Below are 20384 nucleotides of genomic sequence, written 5' to 3'. Positions count from 1 at the left end.
AAAATCATATTCATAAAAAACAAAAAGGTAATAACAAATTAAGAAATTTTGTAAGGTAATAGGTCCTAATAAGAAAAATATATATTAAAAATAGAACACATTAATCTATTTGAGCCAAAAAAACTTATGGCCAAAAATACAATTCCAAATTTACTTACGGTCTGCGCAACTCTCCGTGGGCCTGGATTGTCAGAAAAGGTTTTGCAAAGTTTGTAAATGATTTTATACATATTCTCTATTTCTCCAAAAATGGTTGTATATTCCAAACCGGCAAGAGGACCTAAAAGAACATCAAATAGCTGTGAAACAACAAAAAAGACTGTGTTAAGGCAAAATTACTTATTTATGAATACTTATGTACCAAGGACATCATAATAAAAACAATATTTGCTCCTTTGGCCCATTTTGGCCTATTCGCACCTTAACACCGTCATTTTTTACTAGTTTTCTACTAGGTGTTGCAAAATTACGATGTTTAGAGGACAGCACCACATTCTGGTCAGTATTGCTACGTTTAACCGTCAAAAAAAAAAAAAAAAAAACTAGGTAAAATTCATTAGTTAAAATTAGCAAGGCTTTTCGTCCACAAAAATTCAGACGTCAGCAATATGTTGATTTCCAAAGACAACTGAACCTACAAAGAAAAGTTGATTCGATCTCTGGGTCCCTTATTACCTAGCTAAGGTCAAACCCACTGCGCCACCACAGGGTATATATATATGTACCCCCCCCCCCCCCCATTGTTTTGTGTTACATATTTGAGCCTATATTTTAAAACCCACGCTTGTTTTTTCTTTTAAATTTGATGCCACCAGTACAAAAACTATACAACTGCATTTGGGAGACCTTCATTAATATTTAAATTTATGATTATTCCTAATTTCTTAAGATCCATATGGTTGTTTAAGCATCTTTACCTAAGACTCTTTCAAGGAAGTAATACTAATTTTTTTTGAAAAATTCTACACATACAGGCCTATATTTAAAAAAATTTCATTATAGTTATGCCAATGGACGATAGAGTAACTTCATATGAGTAGAGACAGGCCTAAGAACACAATGTGAAGAAAATAAAAATAATGGTTTTTTTGTCAAAAAAATTTGTCGTTTTGAAAAGCTGCTATTAATAAGTTGACACATTCTTAGCTGACGTAAATACTGTCACCGGGAGCAAGATTTGCAAGTTTTCTAAATGCCTTGGCTTTGATGCAGAACTGTTTTCAACAAAATTTCTTAAAATCGCCTGTCCTAGTTGCTTTTGCGTCATTGACCCTAATTCTCATTGCCATCAGTTTGATACCACCTACACTATTTCCTTTTTAATTACCAGATAATTCTGGATCAAGTCTATTATTTTAGATCGTTCAAATCGTTGAAAACATAAAAATTAGGCTATCCGTGCTAAAATAGGACTCTCTTTGAGTTTAAAGGTAAATCTCATAATCTCAAGCATTTTGCCTGTGTTAGAGGAAAAATCGATGTTTCCGTATCAAATAAACACGACAGTTAACTTTGTTGCAGTTTCTTTCGTTACTTAAAGAGTGGATTAAATATTAAGATATACATTGAAATGATATTCTATCACTTGATAATCAATGACCTCTCCTGATATTCTTTGACCAGTTTTTAGGTACGATCACTCCTGGGGGGAGGGGGGATGAAAAACCAAGATAAGTTGTATTTTGTTTTAATTGGACATCTTTTAGAGGGGTTTCAGACTGTTCATTAAAATTCTAAAACAATTATTTTCGTAATTACATATACAATGATACGCACTGATGCAGTCAAGTTGTTACAATAAAAGCTGAAACTTAGTAAAGGGCAATCTAGAAACTATAGTAGTTGAAGAAACATACATTAAAAAAAATCCAATGTAAAAGTATCGCCATCTGACGCTGGTTTAGGAATTGTTAAACTCAAAAGTAAAAAAAGAAATGGCGAAAACCAAATTTTTAAGGAACAACCAAATAAAAATTTTCTTGACCGAATAAGTAAACTGAAAATGCAATACTTTGAAAACGATTAAAATGTATAGCATCAATAATTTGGACTATTGAACTGATGAGGTAAATGGAAACTTTTAGAGAGAGAGAGAGAGAGAGAGAGAGAGAGAGAGAGAGAGAGAGAGAGAGAGAGAGAGAGAGAGAGAGAGAGAGAAAGAGAGAGAGATAGAGAGAGAGAGAGAGAGAGAGAGAGAGAGGTTTATTTAAAACAACATCGTAGCTAACAGCTAATTTGCGTTGCTTCACTATGCTAAATAACAAACTAAAACAAAAAAAGGTACAAACGAATTTGCGTGGCGGTTCGTGCATAGAAGTAGCTCTATTGTGCACAGTGCTGACATCTAGAAAAAAAGGGACGGTAGCAGCATCTGGTGGCTTCGTCAGAAGATTAAAAATCACCAAGTTCGAAAAAGTAGATAACGCCACCCGTATACAGGGGTGAAGAAAGGTCAAAATAAAGTATCTTTCCTGTACTTAATTTGCATATTGATGGCACAGAAAACTGTCAGGATAGTCACTGCTTTAACTGGTGACGCCATTGACGAACCAGCAAACATATATTGGGCACTTTTGAGCTAAACTATGGTAGATGGGCTCTGCAGCTGTGCTAGCGCAACAGCGCCATCTACCAAAAAAATTACTATCAGGAATTCATAAGACCTCATTTGCGACTGAAGTCAAAACCTTATCAATGATGAGGAATTTTTAGACCAGTTCGAGGAAATTACTGCAGTCAGAGAGTTGCATCATTTACGGATGATGTTTTATAGTCCAACTTACTGGAAAAGACTATAACAATAGCTATCAGAACTATAACTATACAATTCTATCTATAGCAAAAAGAAGTCTATACAAATGAAGACAAAATGGAGCTACAAATATCAAGTTTGGGGGATCAGGCTGCTGATCAAATTGCACAAGACTTGGGTTTTCCAAAAACACTCGAATCAAAAGTTAAAAGATTTGGAAAAAGAAGATATCCTCTTCCCCTTAGAAAGCATACTTTAATCCCTCCCAGAAGTTCAAACATGTGTCTGGAAGTGACATTAATAAAAAAAAATTATGACCAATAAAATTCTAAAATTACCATTTGACCAACGTTTATTTTTCACCGTAAAATCCAGTGATATGTGCCATAGTTTGTGATAAGGATCCATATTTTGTCTTAAAACTGCCAAGCTTTCAACAGTAGTTGGCTCCCAACCAAGATGCTCTTCGTTTTGGTTTATATCCTGCAAGTAAGTTGAATTTAAGATTTTAAAAGACTATCAGTCAGACTCAAAAATTAATTTCAGCCAAAACCTGAGAAGTAACTTGAAATTACGATTATATATATATTTTATCTTTTTGGATGAAAATGACACATTTATTTAAAACAAGATGAAGCAATCAAACAGGTCGTGGTAGCGAACTCTAAAAAGCGACTCGTTCCAATAGTGACCAAGACTCTAGAAAACGTGATTTTGATAACATTTGATACTAAGGATTGAAACACTACTATACATACCCGTTCAATAGGAGGTAATTTTCAGTTTCAATAAAATAAACAATCCATTCCTTTTCAGATTCTAGTTCTAATAAAATGAAACTGTCTAACTCGTTGTTGTACATTTTTCCTACTATATAGCCTAATATTGAGTAGGGCTGATAAGGAGAAAAGGAAATTTTACTGCGATACATAGATGTTTGTGAAGCAATTCTTAGGCTGTACACAAAACACACTTACCTTTAGGTCAGCTGAAGCTTTTTCGAGTTTGGAAACTAAAAGATCTAGAGCTGAAGAAGTTCGCTTCATATCTTCTATTGTCAACACTGGAGGGTCTTTTCTACGAAAATCTTCTAACTCATTTTCAATTTTGATTACACTGCAAGACAAAAACAAAACACATGACTGATCGGCTACTTTCATAGAATTGTGGCGGTGTCTGGCGTTAAGACACCTGACTCTGTCTCAAACTCTTAAAATCTTGTATTCCGACAAGTCGAAAACTCAACAATGTTGAAGTTTTTACTTGGTAAAAACCTAAGTCCATCAATTGGATGTCATTTAAAAGCCTTGTAGATTTTATGTCAAAATGCACTACAATCAATAAGTACTACTTACTATCCGAGAACTTAGTGCTCTTTACTAAGTTTTTCCGATATCTAAGGTATTCAGTGATTTGTGAAAAAAAACGAAAATACTAATTATAAATTGTCCAGCGTACCATGCTTCAGAATCTTTGATATCGGAAAGGATAAAATCGAGTCAGACAAACCCTCTCCTATTTGGTCATCTAAATAAATTTAGTACAGCTTTGATTAATCCAGAGCGTTTTACATTTGCAAATACTCCAGAACTCCAAGCCGTTGCTAAGCCTTCTATTTTATAATGTTGTTAAATGTTTTGTCCTATAATATTTAATTGATAATTGGCCAAAGATCTACCAAAATAAAGATGGTACCCCATGTGAATTTTAGTTTTATATGGATGACCAAAAGTCGAGGGTTCATTTGACTCAATTCCGTCTTTTCTGGCAGCAAATGCTTTCGCAAATCTTTAATGAAATTTTTCCGATTATAATCAGGCAAATAGGATGAAATGGTAACCACCATCAACGGGCCAATTTTTTTAAGAATTTATCAGAGATGTTTCTTTGCCATCCAATCAGATTGATTAAATAGTTATCGTCTTAATGACAGTGTAACCTTTTCATTTGTCTTTGTGATCCCCCTTTCGCTTTGCAATGATCAACTCCTTTGATTAAAACTAACATAAAAATTCGTTCTTAAGACCATAAGAAAAGACCGTGAAAGCATGAAAAATGCAAAATATAAAATGTATAACTAATGAAATATAACATACAATACATGATACATATTCATATACCAATGTATGAAATATACAAGAAATACAATATATGAAATATAAAAATATGAAAAATAACAATATATAGAAATTTTTAGTTATTTGTTTTTTAGTATGGTTTTTTAGCTTGTAGTTTTACAGCTACTGGTTTTATGGATTTATCTTGGTGTAATTTTTAATATTTTTGTGACTAGGGATTTTAGGGGCAAAACGATAAAGTATGTTTGAGCAATTGGTGGTTTATATGTGTATAATGGTGATCATGTTAAGTTAGGAAGTAAGCTTATTAGTTGGTTTCATAGTTCTACGGCAATTGTCGAATGGTTTTAGTTCTTGTTTAAGTGACAGTAAATCCAAAAAATAAGTTTTCCAAAAAATTTGGATCGACCCCACTTTCTACGACAGAAGTGAAAAAGGTTAACATAGATAGGCCGCTCTGTTCAGATGAAAGATTATATGTTGAAAGAAATTGTGCTTTATTGACATCCATCTACAGCCACACAAAAAGCAGAATGCCTTACTGTCCCTTAAAATCTTGATCCCACCATAAGCTGTTAGCAAAGATAGCAGTATTTTTGTAAAACAGCAAAAATATATTTATTCCGAAAATATGAAAAACCGCCTTGGAAAGTCAATACCAGTGTAATTTAATAGTTACTGGTTTTATGAAACACTATGCATCTTTTGATCTCAGAAAAAGCAATAGCAAGTAGACAAAAATGGTCAAATGTGGAGTATCTGTCCTAGAATTTCATCCCAGTCCACTCCTTGATCCGCCCTGAGATTTTTCATATGAATTTGTCAATGACTCAATTTTGTTATTCTAAAAGGGAATGAAAACAGGGGTTTGGACAGTTGAAAAAGGGGTTTTGGACGGTTAAAAGGGGTTAGGACGATTTTCATATGACCTATTGACTTTTATTATTTTATTTCTAGTAAACAAGTTAATCGTTTTACTTTTATCATCTATTGTCATTGTTGAATAAAGATGATACGAACACTGAGCAACGACTTCTTGATCTCAATTAATTTAATTAATTACGTAATTACGTAATTAATTACGTCTCTAAATATAAGTACATATTTAATATATAAGAATAGAGTCAATTGAGTTATAGGGTCCACAATTTCCTTATGACTCTCGGTTATTCGGTAGAAATGACTGCAATCCTGGCCGTTAAAAACTTGGATACTTTGATTCGAATTTTTCTACCGCAAGGCGAACCTAGGTTTATTCCTAAAGGTCAGATATCGGCAATAAAATTATGAACGTAGAAGTGGAAACTGGCTATTTGAATCAAATTCGAACAGCATTGGTGGTTCATCCACTTGCTCGTCAACTTAAAGATGTGACACCGAGGCAATGCGTTAAATGCCTGTCGTTACTGTTGTGGAAGAAACCAGCCACCAGTCGAACAACAACCTGGTTATTGACCAGCAAGTGCACCTCTTGCCTGGCACTGGAATTATGGCTGACACTTATATAAAGACTTGTTGTCGATCCTCCAGCCATTAACAATGGACAAACAGTCTTTGGGATAAGTTATGTCACCGGATCGTGAACGTCATGATGATTCAAGGGCTTGTAACGTGAAAGAAGTGGTAAGTAAGTAAGTACAAGTACTTCATATTTGACAAGCAATTAAAGTAAGATCATGGATATATTCAATTCAATTCAATTCAATTTATTTATAACCCATCTACAAAAAGAGGGCGGAACGCCCTTAAGATGGAGTAATAAGAGAAAAAGAAAGGTACAAATAAATACAAATAAACACAATCAAACAATTAAATAAGTAATTCTGACCATGGGTGAGACACTATCGAAATAGAAGAACGAAAACCATGAAGCCTTTTATCAATAATAGATGCAGGAGAAACTAGGCGGAATTTGTTCACTAAGTAACTATTTCTAGTCCAAGGAGGGTAACTGAGAAGGAATTTAGCATAACGAAAATATACTCTACGAACAGATAGTTTCTGAGGTTCACTAAAAAACTGCCAAACCGGACAAAGAGAAAGGAGATGAGGTACAACTAGGCTATTATAAATTTTCGCAAGATTTAATTTATCAATATGTTTAATATTAGATGCAATTGAAGCATAAGCAATTCTCAGTTTTTTCTTCAAAAGTTCAAGGGATAAATTCACAGTTTCTTTCATATTTTTTCCAATAGGCATTCCAAGGTAAACTAATTTTTGAGAAAGGGGGACATGAACATTAGCTAAAGATAAAAAAATAAGGCCATTTGTCTCTTTAAAATTGAAAGCTACAACAGCAGTTTTATCAACATTGAAAGAAAGCCCAATATTTTTATATTCATTATAAAGCTGATTAAACGCGTTTTCACATCCACTAAAAGTACGGCTTAGATTCAAAACGTCATCTGCAAAAGTTATTAAAGACAAGTTAAATCCACGGTGTATACAACTAAAATTAACAGAATTTTGGGCATTTAAAACAGAGTTATTAAATAAAGAAGGTGAGGTAAGGCCACCTTGACGGACTCTTTCAAAATATCAAAATGGGAAGATCCCCCCTTTAACTTCGCCTTAAGGTGATGGTACATATACAGAAGGCACTTCACTATACAAAAATTTACCCCTCTTTTATACGCTTCAAATAAAACTTGGGAAAAAATACAAGAGTCGAAAGCACGAGCAACATCTAAAGCACAAAGGATAATATGGGATCTACTTCTTTCTGCATCAGCAAGAACATTCATTAAAGCAAAAAGGGCATGCTCCCGGCTAATACCTTTTTGGTAACCAAACTGGTGGGGTGGGACATAACATTTAGAAACAATTTCATCCAAAATAACTGACTCAAACAATTTAAAAATAGTACAAGAAACTGTTATAGGTCGAAACGAATCACACGAAGTAAAATCCTTTTTGCCTTTTTTCGGGATAGGGGTTATTTGACCAACTGTAAATTGATAAGGAACAACTCCGTTTTCAATAGACATTTGAAAAAGTAGAGATAAATGATTAAAAAGAAGAGCACTTGCATAATCAAAATGTCTGGCAGTAATTCCATCAATTCCCGCAGAATTTCTTTTCTTTAGTTTTTGACAATAAAACGATACATCACTTGGCTTAATAATAAATGTCGAGGGTTCGTGTTTCTTCAGACAAGCACTTAATTCTTTTTCAAATTTTGACTCAAGAGCAGGATCGGGAGAAGAAAACTCATGCTTATAATAATTTATCCACTCAGGCTCAGGAATATTATTTGCACTAATGTGTTCACAAGGGCGTTCAAATTTTTTCCAGAGCTTCGAAGGGTTCTCGGCAATTTTATGAGCGTTTTTCTCAATAAGATCAACCTTATGTTTTATATCTGTACAAGTTGCATACCTTTACGAGTCTTATACATTCCTGGTAGATCTATCCTTTCCTTTCCATTACAGCACGGTCAACTGATCATGATGTATTGATCTGCAATGGTCGTCTGACCATTCTCTATTAATACATCTTTTTCTTGTCACCAACATTGATTATGTATGTTTTCTTTTCTATGAAAATATACATGATAAATGTATTATTTTCATATATTTTTGATGTTAAAATGTTTACTTTATACTAGCTAATTTGTTGAAGAAATCTATGCTCTGTCTAATAAAGAAGTTGCCAGAATTGAGGAGAATGGAATCCGAACCTAATCAGTTCATAAGTAGTACAAGTAGAACTGATAATTTTTAAAATTTGAGAAATACTATTCTTGTTGAAATAAAATAGGTGATGTCAAGCAAATACTTTTACTTAATCTTAAAATAAATACATAAGAAAATGTCATCAAACAGTTTCTGGTAACGAACTGTAAGTATGGATCGACTCGGTCCAATAGTAACCGAAACTCTAAAATATGAAATTTTGATAACAATAGATATGTCAAAGGAATTCGCTTTTTATGCCGATTCTAAATATGTAAAAGTCACTAAGTGTAATGTAGACCCATCAAAACTAAGAGTCTAAGAAAATTAGCCTGGTTTTCAATAGATCATGGGATCTTAATGTAAATTAAATAAAAAAAAACGAGTTTTTTTAACTGAAAGTAAGGAGCGACATTAAAACTTAAAACGCACAGAAATTACTTCGTATATGAAAAAGGCTGCTTCCTCATCAACGCCCCGCTCTTTACGCTAAAGTTTGACTCTTTCTCTCAATTCTTCTTTTTAAAACAGTAAAAAACTTTAGCGTAAAGAGCGGGGCGTTGATGAGGAAGCAGCCTCTTTCATATACGAAGTAATTTCAATGCGTTTTAAGTTTTAATGTCGCTCCTTACTTTCAGTTAAAAAAACTCGTTTTTTTTATTTAATTTCTGAACGTTTTTGAATCAATGCATGTTTTGATTTTGGCTCTCCGCAGAGGAATAATCAAAACGAAATTTGAATATTTTTTTTGGGGGGGCTAAATGGCTTTCTCATAATTTTGATCGAATGATTTTGAGAAAAAAAGAGGGGGGGCGAAGCCTAGTTGCCCTCCGATTTTTTGGTTAATTAAAAAGGCAACTAGAACTTTTAATTTTTTACGAATCTTTTTATTGGTAAAAGATTTACGTAACTTATAAATTAGCTTACGTAAAGAACTTTTGTATTCTCATGTTATTATTACATATATGAGGGGATTCGCCCCATCGTCAGTACCTCGCTCTTTACATTAAAGCTTAAATTTTATCCCAATTCATTAAGAATGACCCCTGAATCACAAAAGCCGTAGAATAAATAGTTGAAATTACTAAAAATACTTTAGCGTAAAGAGCTAGGTATCATAAGGAGGTGAGCCCCTTATATGGGTAATAATTTCTGTTTGTTTTAAGTTTTATTGCTGTTCCTAACTTCCAGCTGAAAAAGCTTTTTCACATTTATTTTTTATTTTTTTTTTTTAAATAATGCTAGTAAATCCTGCTCTCCCTTCATGGAAGTTTTCTTCTCCCATGACAAATTCTCGATGGAAAGTTCCCCCAGCATATCCCCCTCTTTTCAACCCCTACCCAACCAAAAAAATCCTCCTGAAAACGCCTGTATACTTCCCAATAACCATTACTATATGTAAGCACAGGTCAAAGTTTGTAACTTGTTGCCCCTCCCACGGGGACTGTGGGGGAGTAAGTCGTCCCCAAAGACATAGTTATAAGGTTTTTCGACTACGCTGAATAAAATGGCTATCTCAGAATTTTGATCCGTTGACTTTGGGAAAATAATTAGCGAGGGAGGGGGCCTAGGTGCCCTCCAATTTTTTTGGTCACTTAAAAAGGGCACTAGAACTTTTCATTTCCGTTAGAATGAGCCCTCTTGCAACATTCTAGGACAACTGGGTCGATACGATCACCCCTGGGGAAAAAAAACAACAAAAAAACAAATAAACACGCATCCGTGATCTGCCTTCTGGCAAAAAATGCAAAATTCCACATTTTTGTAGATAGGAGCTCGAAACTTCTACAATAGGGTTCTCTGATACGCTGAATCTGATGGTCTGATTTTCGTTAAGATTCTATGACTTTTAGGGGGTGTTTCCCCCTATTTTCTAAAATAACGCAAATTTTCTCAGGCTCTTAACTTTTGATGGGTAAGACTAAACTTGATGAAACTTATATATTTAAAACCAGCATTAAAATGCGATTCTTTTGATATAGCTATTGGTATCAAAATTCCATTTTTTAGAGTTTTGGTTACTATTGAGCCGGGTCGCTCCTTACTACAGTTCGTTACCACGAACTGTTTGATTCAATATTTCAAAAACTCCTACTTCTGAGGTTTCAAGCAACTATCACAAAAATGTGAAATTTTGTATTTTTGCCAGAAGAAAGATCACAGGTGCGTGTTTATTTTTTTTTATTTTTGTTTGTTTGTTTTTCCCAGGGGTAATCGTACGGTACCGATGATCCTAGAAATACGGGACAAAGCTTATTCGAAAGGAAGTCAAAAGTTATATTCCCCTTTTTAAGCGACCAAAAAGATTGAAAGGCAACTAGCCCTCCTACCACTTCTATTTTGTCCCACAAGAGGTCAAATTAAAATGTTAAGATAGCCATATAATTCAGCAATCTCGGAACGTAGTAGCTAGTAGCTATACTCTTGGGATGACTTGACACCATAGTCTCTGGAGATGCTATGAGCTACGAGGATACGCAAGGAGGGTTATAATATAGGCTATGTAATTTCTCCATTTTCAGACTTAGTATTTGTTATGGGAAATATACGGAAATTTTTGGGGATAATTTTTGAGGGGGGATTTTTGAGATTTTTACTGGGAAAATTTCTGTCAAGGAGAAAGTAATTTTTGTGCAGGAGGAGGATACGTAAGGAGGGTTATAAGCTACATAATTTCTCCATTTTCAGACTTAGTGTTTGCAATGAGAAATATACGGAGCTAATTTTTTGGGGGGAATTTTTTGCGGGAGGGGGGATTTTTAGGATTTTTACTGGGAAAATATCGGTGAAGGAGAAAATAATTTCTGTGCAGGAGGAAGGTACGTAAGGAGGGTTATAAGCTACGGAATTTCCGCATTTTCAGACTTAGTATTTGTTATGGGAAATATACAGAAAGTTTTGGGGAGAAATTTTTGCGGGAGGGGGGATTTTTAGGATTTTTACTGGGAAAATTTCCGTGAAGGGGAAAGTTTTCTAAGGTATTTGATGGAAAATTTTACACGGAAAAGGGGGAGGGGATTTTCTTGCATTATTTGAACACTGGTTACAAACTGGATTTAAAAAAAAAGTTTTTTCAACTAAAGTAAGGAGCATCATCAAAACTTAAAACAAACAGAAAATATTCCACATATGAGGGGGACCTCCCCGTCTTCAACCTTCGATCGTCACGCTAAAATTTGGCTTTTTGTCCCATTTCTTTAAAAAAAGACTGCTCGAACACAAGGGCTGTTGAATTTGAATGAGAAGTATTTTAAATAACCTTATGACTTTAGCGTGAAGAGCAAAAGTAGAGAAAGTCGTATCCCTCTTCAGATACGGAATAATTTTTGTTTGTTTTAAGTTTTAAAACTGCTCCCAACTTTTAGCTGAAACACTTTTTTAAAATTTAATCAAATTACAAAACGAGTTACGGCCAAATTGAATCAAACGGCAGAACTTGAATTGTTGTTCAAAGCCCTTGCTAAAATTCAAGGTTCAATCAGTATTTTTTCTGTAGATAAAACAAGGCAACCATAATGCAAGTTTTCAATAATGTCAATATTGTTATCGATAGAGCTGGGTTGATTTGAAGAAAGTTCTAATAAAATTGAACCAAATCACAAACTATAAGCATTGCCGTTTAAGTTTTTAAAAGAAGCATTCACCCATCAGAATTTTGCTATTACACAATACACAAAGAAAGTTTCATCTCCCTACTTTTAAGCCTTTAAGTTAATCTTTTTAAGTTAAGCCTTTAATGAGATTGGTCTAAAAAATACCTATCTAAGAAAACGGACGTTCTTTCTGCAAGGGCTTCTTCTGCTTCTTTTTTAACTCTCTGGAGTCTCTTTTTACTAACTGCCAACAGTTCGTCTAAATCTCTTGGCCAAGAAAAAAGGCGACAATGTAGAAAAATATCATGATCTATAACACAAAACTGGAAATTAAAACAATCAAGCAAGTGTTGCCTTTAAATAATAAACTGAAATAGTGGCGTAACAATTTAGAACTTTTAATATTTTAAAATCTGACAAAAGAAAATTGATAATCTAGGCAACGCTTTATAAGAGGTTTAATATTCCGAGATTACCTTCTCCTGTTATAAAGAGAAAGGTTTTAGAAACTCTATTTATGTACATGCGCAATAGGTGGAAAATGTCACTGACCTGTTTTACACTGCTTTTGTAACCAAGCATAAAAAATAATAATTCAGAAAAGAAAAATTTGCATAATTAGGAAACTAGAAAGCAATTTCTAAGGTGACTTATAAACACCAAATCTCTAAAATTTACCCATTTTAACCGAGCTCACCATCACTTCTTAAAGACTGAAACATTCCACGAGCTGAGCCATTATATCTCATAAACATAATTTTTTTTTGTTTTCTTTTTTACAAACAAACGGATATGATGTATGTATAATTCTGAATCAAAGCTTTCAACTTCAACGAATCTACATCATGTTGACATTGTGTATGACACTCTTACAGCATGTAAAATCAATAAAAAAATATATGAGAATAACAAAAATTCAGCTTTAGTTTTTTGTTTTTTTTTTAAGCCAAAGTACTTCTGCTGTGTTCCATCATTTATGATGGAACACCATAAAATGGTGTTCATATAATGATGAACATCATTTATGCTGTGTTCCATCATTTATGATGGAACATCATAAAATGTTGTTCATATAGTGATGAACATCATTTATGCTGTGTTCCATCATTTATGATGGAACACAGCATAAAATGATGTTCATATAATGAACATCATAAAATGATGTTTTCCATCATATGATGGAAAATTAGACATCATAATGTCTAATTTTCCAAAGGATATACAGGAAGTAATCTGTTCTTGCTTATTATTAGATTTTAGATAGAATTATTATATTGCAAAGTAAATTGTTGATTTTTTTAAATGGACAATTTCACTTTAATCCTCCAATTCTTCCCTATATAGAATCTTCTTTATATTTCCCAAAATGTTTAAAAATTTGAAAAGGTAGCACAATACTGAAGAAACAAGACCCACCTTAAGTTAAGAAATAAGATACTCTCTTAGGAGCTGAAAAGTTTTTAATAAGCATGCAGAAAATAAAGGATCTCAATAATCTTTCACCAGGATATCAACAACTTGTAGCATACAATTCAAATTCTTTAACAAAAAGAAGTAGTCTTGGTTATCAGTAAAAAGGTAGTTTATCAAAATTCTACAAATATAGATGAGACACTTTTTAGCTTGTTTTGGCAATATGAATTGCACAGATTGTGAAGCAATAATTTTTGTTGGTTTTAATTTTCAAATTTCGAGCTTTACTATCATCAGATAAACTTCATTTTTAAAACTAATTTATCTTTCAGACAATGGTAATATCTTTTCAGAAAAACTTTGTTCTATATTTTAAAGCACAGCCATGTAAAGTAAGCTTTCTGGAATCAGCACAAATGTAAACTGCTAAAATGTGCGTAAGTTTCATTTACATAGCTCAACTGCTTTCTTGGAATTATTTAAAAAGCTTTTCCGGAAAGCCCTCTATTTAGCATGGGTACCTTCAAAGGAATTTATTTTGAATAAGTTATGTTTCAATTAATTTTATCAGAGAGGAGTTTTATTTAGATCTATCCGTTGATATATGCGAGGATCAAACGGACTGTTTATTGAATGGATTTCTATTTATGGACCTTTACCAACAAATTAACCACCCCACCTCCTCCCTGAAAGTCTCTTGCACCCATGACAGTTCTAAAATACATGAAGCTTATGGAACTCGAAATTATATGAGAACACAAAGTTTTTGCAGTTTTACAAAGTTCCATGCCGTTTAAGGAGGAAGGGGTGGAGGCAGATACTTCAGGAGCCTGAAGTATGGATTGAGGTGAATTGTGTAGATTACAAAAAAGGAAAAAAAGATCCTGGGACCGGGGATTTAGGGCATGTTGGATTTTCTGTACATCCTTTAAATAATTTTCAAACAATTATCTCTCTCAGAATTTTCAATAACTGGCATAGTGGCCCTACTTGACCAAAATATTTGATTTATGGCAGAAAATGGCACTTCGTTGCGACTACACAATGCGCCAGAACAGTTCATTTCTGTCTAAATGATCCCCCTTATGAGACTATCTAAGACTTTCGATTCTATGCTGGAGGCAAAATAGAAAATTGGAGACACGACAGTTCTGGTACCCATGCTACCCGTGACAATTCTAGGATTATACTACAATTTGTATTATGCGGTATGTTGGCCCTCTGTGGGCAAAAGTGGATGTTTTGTGGCACAAAACCTCAAAACCGGCACTTTGCTACGGCACAATCTCTTTATCACTTTAAACAGGATCCAGGCGTTGTAATATCCGTTCAAATAAACCTTGTCCTAATATTCTATGACTATTGACTGGATATTGTCACCCCTGGGGAACCAAACAGGAAAAAAGGAGACACGCCGGTTATACCCTGGCAAAAGTGTCATTTTCATTGTTGTTGAAGACACGGGGGGGGGGCAGTTGAGGATTTCAGCAAAGACGTCATTCCGCTAATACCCGTGATCTATATGCTTCGAGAATTAGATCTTATTACTTTCTTTTGGCAGAAAAGTGGGCAAAAAGATCAAATATATCTAAAATTTATGCGGTTTGAAAGATTAATCCTTCTATCACCAAAACAGGCAAATCCTTTTCTTATCTTTGTCATTGAATTCTGATGAAATTGGATGAAATTTTAAATGAGTATAATTTTTCTTAGTAAAGGAAAAGATTTCCATTATTTGTTTACATATTAATCATTCAAGAAGAATTGATTTAATAGTTGTTTTGATTTGGTTAAAAGCTTTTTTAGATTTGTGATCTTGTATTCTGATTCTGATGCTATCTGCGATCTATATATTAACGAAATTTTGGTCCTATAATTTTCGATTGGAGGAATCTGACAAAATAGGAATCTTATAGTATTTAGCTTTAAAATTTGTATGGATTAAAGATGAATTATTCTCTTAATACAATGAGTTAATCTATTCTCTGCCTGCTCATAGAATTCTCTTGATGTAATTTAATGAAACTCGTGAGGAGCATGAGTTTTCCTTAGTTTAAAAGAAAATATACATGATTTGTAAACTTGTTAGTCATTTTACAAGAACTTATTTCTTAGGTTTGATCAACAGCTTTTAGGATCTGTGGATTTGTATTCTCCTCAAGTTTGTGATATGTACGTTACGGTGAAAGACGAAGATCTTGTAAATCTCGACAAAAACCGGTGAATGTCCGAAATTGCTTTTCCGAAATCATCCTTACCAGTCAGCTTTGTCAGTCTTATGTAAGGTTTGATGGTAAAAGTTAAAGCTAAGTTAGTTTGGGCTAGGTTAAATTAGGTTATAAATCACAGAAATGGATTAAACACCTATTTTAACATATTGCCATCGAACTTTGCATAAAACTCAAAAAGCAGACTGGTGAAGCTGACTAAATCCAAGGAGAAAATAAGTAATTTCGAACATTCACCGGTAAATGAGGACATTTTCCAACTTCAATCTTTCACAGTAACATATACATGTATACAAGCTGACAAAACGAAAGAAATACCTTTGAAATTCATATGATTAAGAAGATGAATCATCCTATTACCACAGCGCGCAACTCCAATTTTCAGCCTTCTCAGAGAATGGTCTTGATGAAACTTAACAGAATCCAGAAGGACAACTATGTCCTTTGTCTTGTCAACAACTTGATTTATCTCCAATGCAATTGTTTCAAATTCACTGGCAAGCCTAAAGAAAATAAACAATTCCATAAAAAAAGCTTAAGAAATTCCAAGAGTCTTTTAAAAAATCTATCAAACATTTAAGAAAGTCTTTTAAAAAGTAGAGATACCAATATACATTTTAATTTTATGTAATAATCAGGAAAATAAATTTATCTAGAGCGAGTTGACTGACGGGGGGGGGGGATGCTTAAGTGCTACTTAATTGCTGTTTGTGGTTCATGGGAATTCGTTTGCTGGTGAAAAATTGTGGTAACAGTTTTTATGGCCACATTTTTTCACCGGTAAAAGTTTGTTTTCTTATCATTTCAAACTAATCATTCAAAAACTCTTTTTCCTTCTATACTTTATTGATGAAAAAAAATTTTACTCCTGGCTATATAAGAAATATATAGTCACATAAAATGTTTCCTTATTATCCAAAATTAAATATAATCTACCAGAGGGGTAATGGCTGAGAATCGAAAAAATTACATTGGTAGAAAACATAACTAAATTGAGAAGCTCTAAAAAACACTGTACAACTTTAAAGTAGACTAGGAAGCCAAGAGAAAAAAACTTGCTTTACTGGTGATAAAACTAAAGTGTACTTTATACCATGTTCCCTTGCTTGATATCAAGGAAAACAGACAAAACCAATGCTGGTGAATTCTTATGTAGTGTATCAAAACGGATTCCTGAGCTTGTAATCATGAGATCAAACGGAAACTTAAACATGCTTTATGAGCCTCTAAAGCCCCTTCTCTTTACCTTGCTCATTTATTTTTCTTTTTAGTCTCTTTATCTAAGTTTGATTTCTTTTTAACACTTTCTTGTTTTCGAGTTAAATTTCTGTTTTTTGCCACCTTTTTGTTCTCTTGTAGCTTTTGTATTATTTATCAAGTTATGTTTAAATCCGCAGCATTGAATCAATCTATAGGATAATAAAACTGAAGGGTAATTACAGGAGTGAGGCTTTCATCGCCCCCGTAAATACCAAAAGCGTATAAAAAGTGCGAAGTATTGTAATGAACAAAAAAATAGAACTTTTCAAACCAAAAGTTTTTTATCATATTTCTCCCTTCCCACCTACTCTTTCTCCCGAAAAATCTTATAAGTGCCCATGTCACGACGTTTATAGACATGGATTTGCTGTTGTCACCCTGGAATTGTGATCCATTAGGAGAGTCCTATCTTGAGAAGTAAAACGGGTCCCTTTGACTTTGTTATCACGTTAATTTTGTCAATGGAAAGACCCAATTTTCGGTCAAGCAGCTGTAGTAATCTGACCAATTAAGTCAGAAACTGATTTTAGCAAAATAAAAATAATACGACAACAAACGCACAATTTGATTACCGCTTTTGAATACCACCCATAAATAATACCACTTTTTACTAAGATGAATTTTTGCAAATTAACCATAACGGAAACACACATTCTGGTTTGTGTAGGCTTTGAAAGGAAATTGAGAAATGACCACTTTCTTGTGTATGTACGTCTGCGGCCCGGAAATACGTGGTTGACCTAAGGTATAAAAGATACATTTTTTGGTATCTAGCTACTTTTTTGATAATTATTATTTCGGGTGACCTTTGGTCCCTTGTACTCAGGAGTGCCTTGGAATATCGTATGTGCACTTAATGTCCTGTGCTTAATAATGATTAAATAAAAAAAAATAGTTTTTTTAACTGAAAGTAAGGAGCGACATTAAAACTTAAAACGAACAGAAATTACTCCGTATATGAAATGGGTTGTCCCCTCCGCAGTCCCTCGCTCTTTACGCTAAAGTTTTTAATTGTTTTAAAAAGTAGAATTGTGGCAAAGAGTCAAACTTTAGCGTAAAGAGCGAGGGACTGCGGAGGGGACAACCCATTTCATATACGGAGTAATTTCTGTTCGTTTTAAGTTTTAATGTCGCTCCTTACTTTCAGTTAAAAAAACTAGTTTTTTTTATTTAATTTCTGAACGTTTTTGAATTAATGCATGTTTGATTTTGGCTCTCCGCACATAAATTATTGAAATGAAATTAGTATATTAATTTTTTTTTGGCTAAAACGTCTGTACAATTCCCAATAACCATTACTATATGTAAACACTGGTCAAAGTTTGTAACTTGCAGCCCCTCCCCCAGGAATTTTGGGTGAGTAAGTCATTCCCAAAGACATAGTTATTATGGTTTTCGACTATGCGGAACAAAATGGCTATCTTAAAATTTTAATCTGTTGACTTTTGGAAAAAAATTAGCGTGGGAGGGGGCCTATTTGCCCTCCAATTTTTTTATCACTTAAAAGGGCACTAGAACTTTTCATTTCCGTAAGAATGAGCCCTCTTGCGACACTCTAAGACCACCTGGTCGATACGATGACCCCTGGGGAAAAGAAAAAAACAACAACAAACAAACAAATAAACACGCATCCGTGATTTGTCTTCTGGCAAAAAATATGAAATTCCACATTTTTTTAGATAGGAGCTTGAAATTTTTGCTATAGAGTTCTCTGATATGGCGAATGCGATAGTGTGATTTTCGTTAAGATTCTATGACTTTTAGGGGATGTTTCCCCCTTTTTTCCAAAAGAGGGCAAATTTTCTCAGGCTCGTAACTTTTGATGACAAAGACTAAATTAATTGGAACTTATATATTTAGAATCAGCGTGAAAATTCGATTCTTTTGATGTATCTTTTAGCATCAAAATTCCGTTTTTTAGAGTTCCGTTTACTATTGAGCCGGGTCGCCCCTTACTACAGTTCTTTACCACGAACTGTTTGAAAAGAAAATAATTCGGTATTTCGGGGCTTCTGACATTATTACTCCTTTGCGGAAGTTAGGCTCAAAATTGAAAAATGATTATATTTTTTCTCTGGGCCCCTTCCACCTCTTAGTTCGTTTATTTTCCCGTTAGTTTTCACCTGTTTTCGCTTTATAGTTGTGTTATCTCTTAGCAGTTCTTTCGTTAGTTGAGTTATGGTTGTGGTATATATGTTTTATCGCTCGTATAGTTGTGTTATTTTCAAATTATACTCCATAATAGAGAGGCTCCGAACACCCAGCATTGTATATTAAGCTCTGAATTTGACGTTTTTTCTAACGTGACCAGATTCGTCCTGCGCCCTTTTCATTGAATTTTTTCCCCCATGGCATATTTCTCCAAGGAAAGATCCTCCCACATAGCCCCCTCCCTCAACCCTACCCCCAAAACCAAAAAAATCCCCCTAAAAACGTCTGTACACTTCCCAATAACCATTATTATATGTAAAAACTGGTTGAAGTTTGTAACTTGCAGCCCCTCCCCCAGGAACTGTGGGGGAGTAAGTCACCCCCAAATACATAGTTATTATGATTTTCGACTATGCTGAACAAAATGGCTATCTCAAAATTTTGATCCGTTGACTTTGGGAAAAAAATGAGCGTGGGAGGGGGCCTAGATGCCCTCCAATTTTTTGGTCACTTAAAAAGGGCACTAGAACTTTTCATTTCCGTCAGAATGAGCCCTCTTGCGACATTCTAGGACCACTTGGTCGATACGATGACCCCTGGGAAAAAGAAAAAAAAAAAAAAAAAAAAAACAAATAAACACGCACCCGTGATTTGTCTTCTGGCAAAAAATGCAAAATTCCACATTTTTGTAGATAGGAGCTTGAAACTTCTACAGTAGGGTTCTCTGATACGCTGAATCTGATGGTGTCATTTTCGTTAAGATCCTACGACTTTTAGGGGGTGTTTCCCCCTATTTTCCTAAATAAGGCAAATTTTCCCAGGCTCGTAACTTTTGATGGGTAAGACTAAACTTGATGAAACTTATATATTTAAAATCAGCATTAAAATGCGATTCTTTTGATGTAGCTATTGATATCAAAATTCAATTTTTTAGAGTTTTGGTTACTATTGAGCCGGATCGCTCCTTACTACAGTTCGTTACCACGAACTGTTTGATATTATTGGATTCGTATATTCTGTGGGACAAAAGTCCCTGTGGTATATAGATATAGCCAGACCCATGTATTGTTCTTGAATCAAGTGAAAGTAATCATTTTATACCAAACCTCTCTACAACGTTAATTAAGCTTGGCATCTATACCAGTAGAAACGCTTCATACAATTAATCAGGGCCATCCTAAGGGAAACGATACCTTAGTTTTAATCCCCCTTAGGACCGCATCCCAAACCCC

The 20384-nt window shown here is 34.0% G+C and overlaps 1 protein-coding gene across 1 annotated transcript in view; it reads right to left on the bottom strand.

The window, feature by feature from the left end:
- Positions 1–158: 158 nt before the first annotated feature.
- LOC136027776 (dynein axonemal heavy chain 3-like) overlaps positions 159–20384 on the bottom strand; it is a gene marked incomplete at its 3' end in the record, with an annotated part of 73409 nt that continues 53183 nt past the window's right edge. Inside the window, 5 exon segments of the mRNA XM_065705239.1 lie at positions 159–280; positions 3091–3235; positions 3730–3868; positions 12266–12410; positions 16060–16244. Coding sequence (XP_065561311.1) covers positions 159–280; positions 3091–3235; positions 3730–3868; positions 12266–12410; positions 16060–16244 — 736 coding nt within the window.

The sequence above is a fragment of the Artemia franciscana genome, chromosome 5 (assembly GCF_032884065.1).
Source record: "Artemia franciscana chromosome 5, ASM3288406v1, whole genome shotgun sequence".
NCBI lineage: Eukaryota > Metazoa > Arthropoda > Branchiopoda > Anostraca > Artemiidae > Artemia > Artemia franciscana.
Note: the sequence above shows the minus strand (reverse complement) of the source record. Positions and strands in the feature narration are given on the sequence as shown.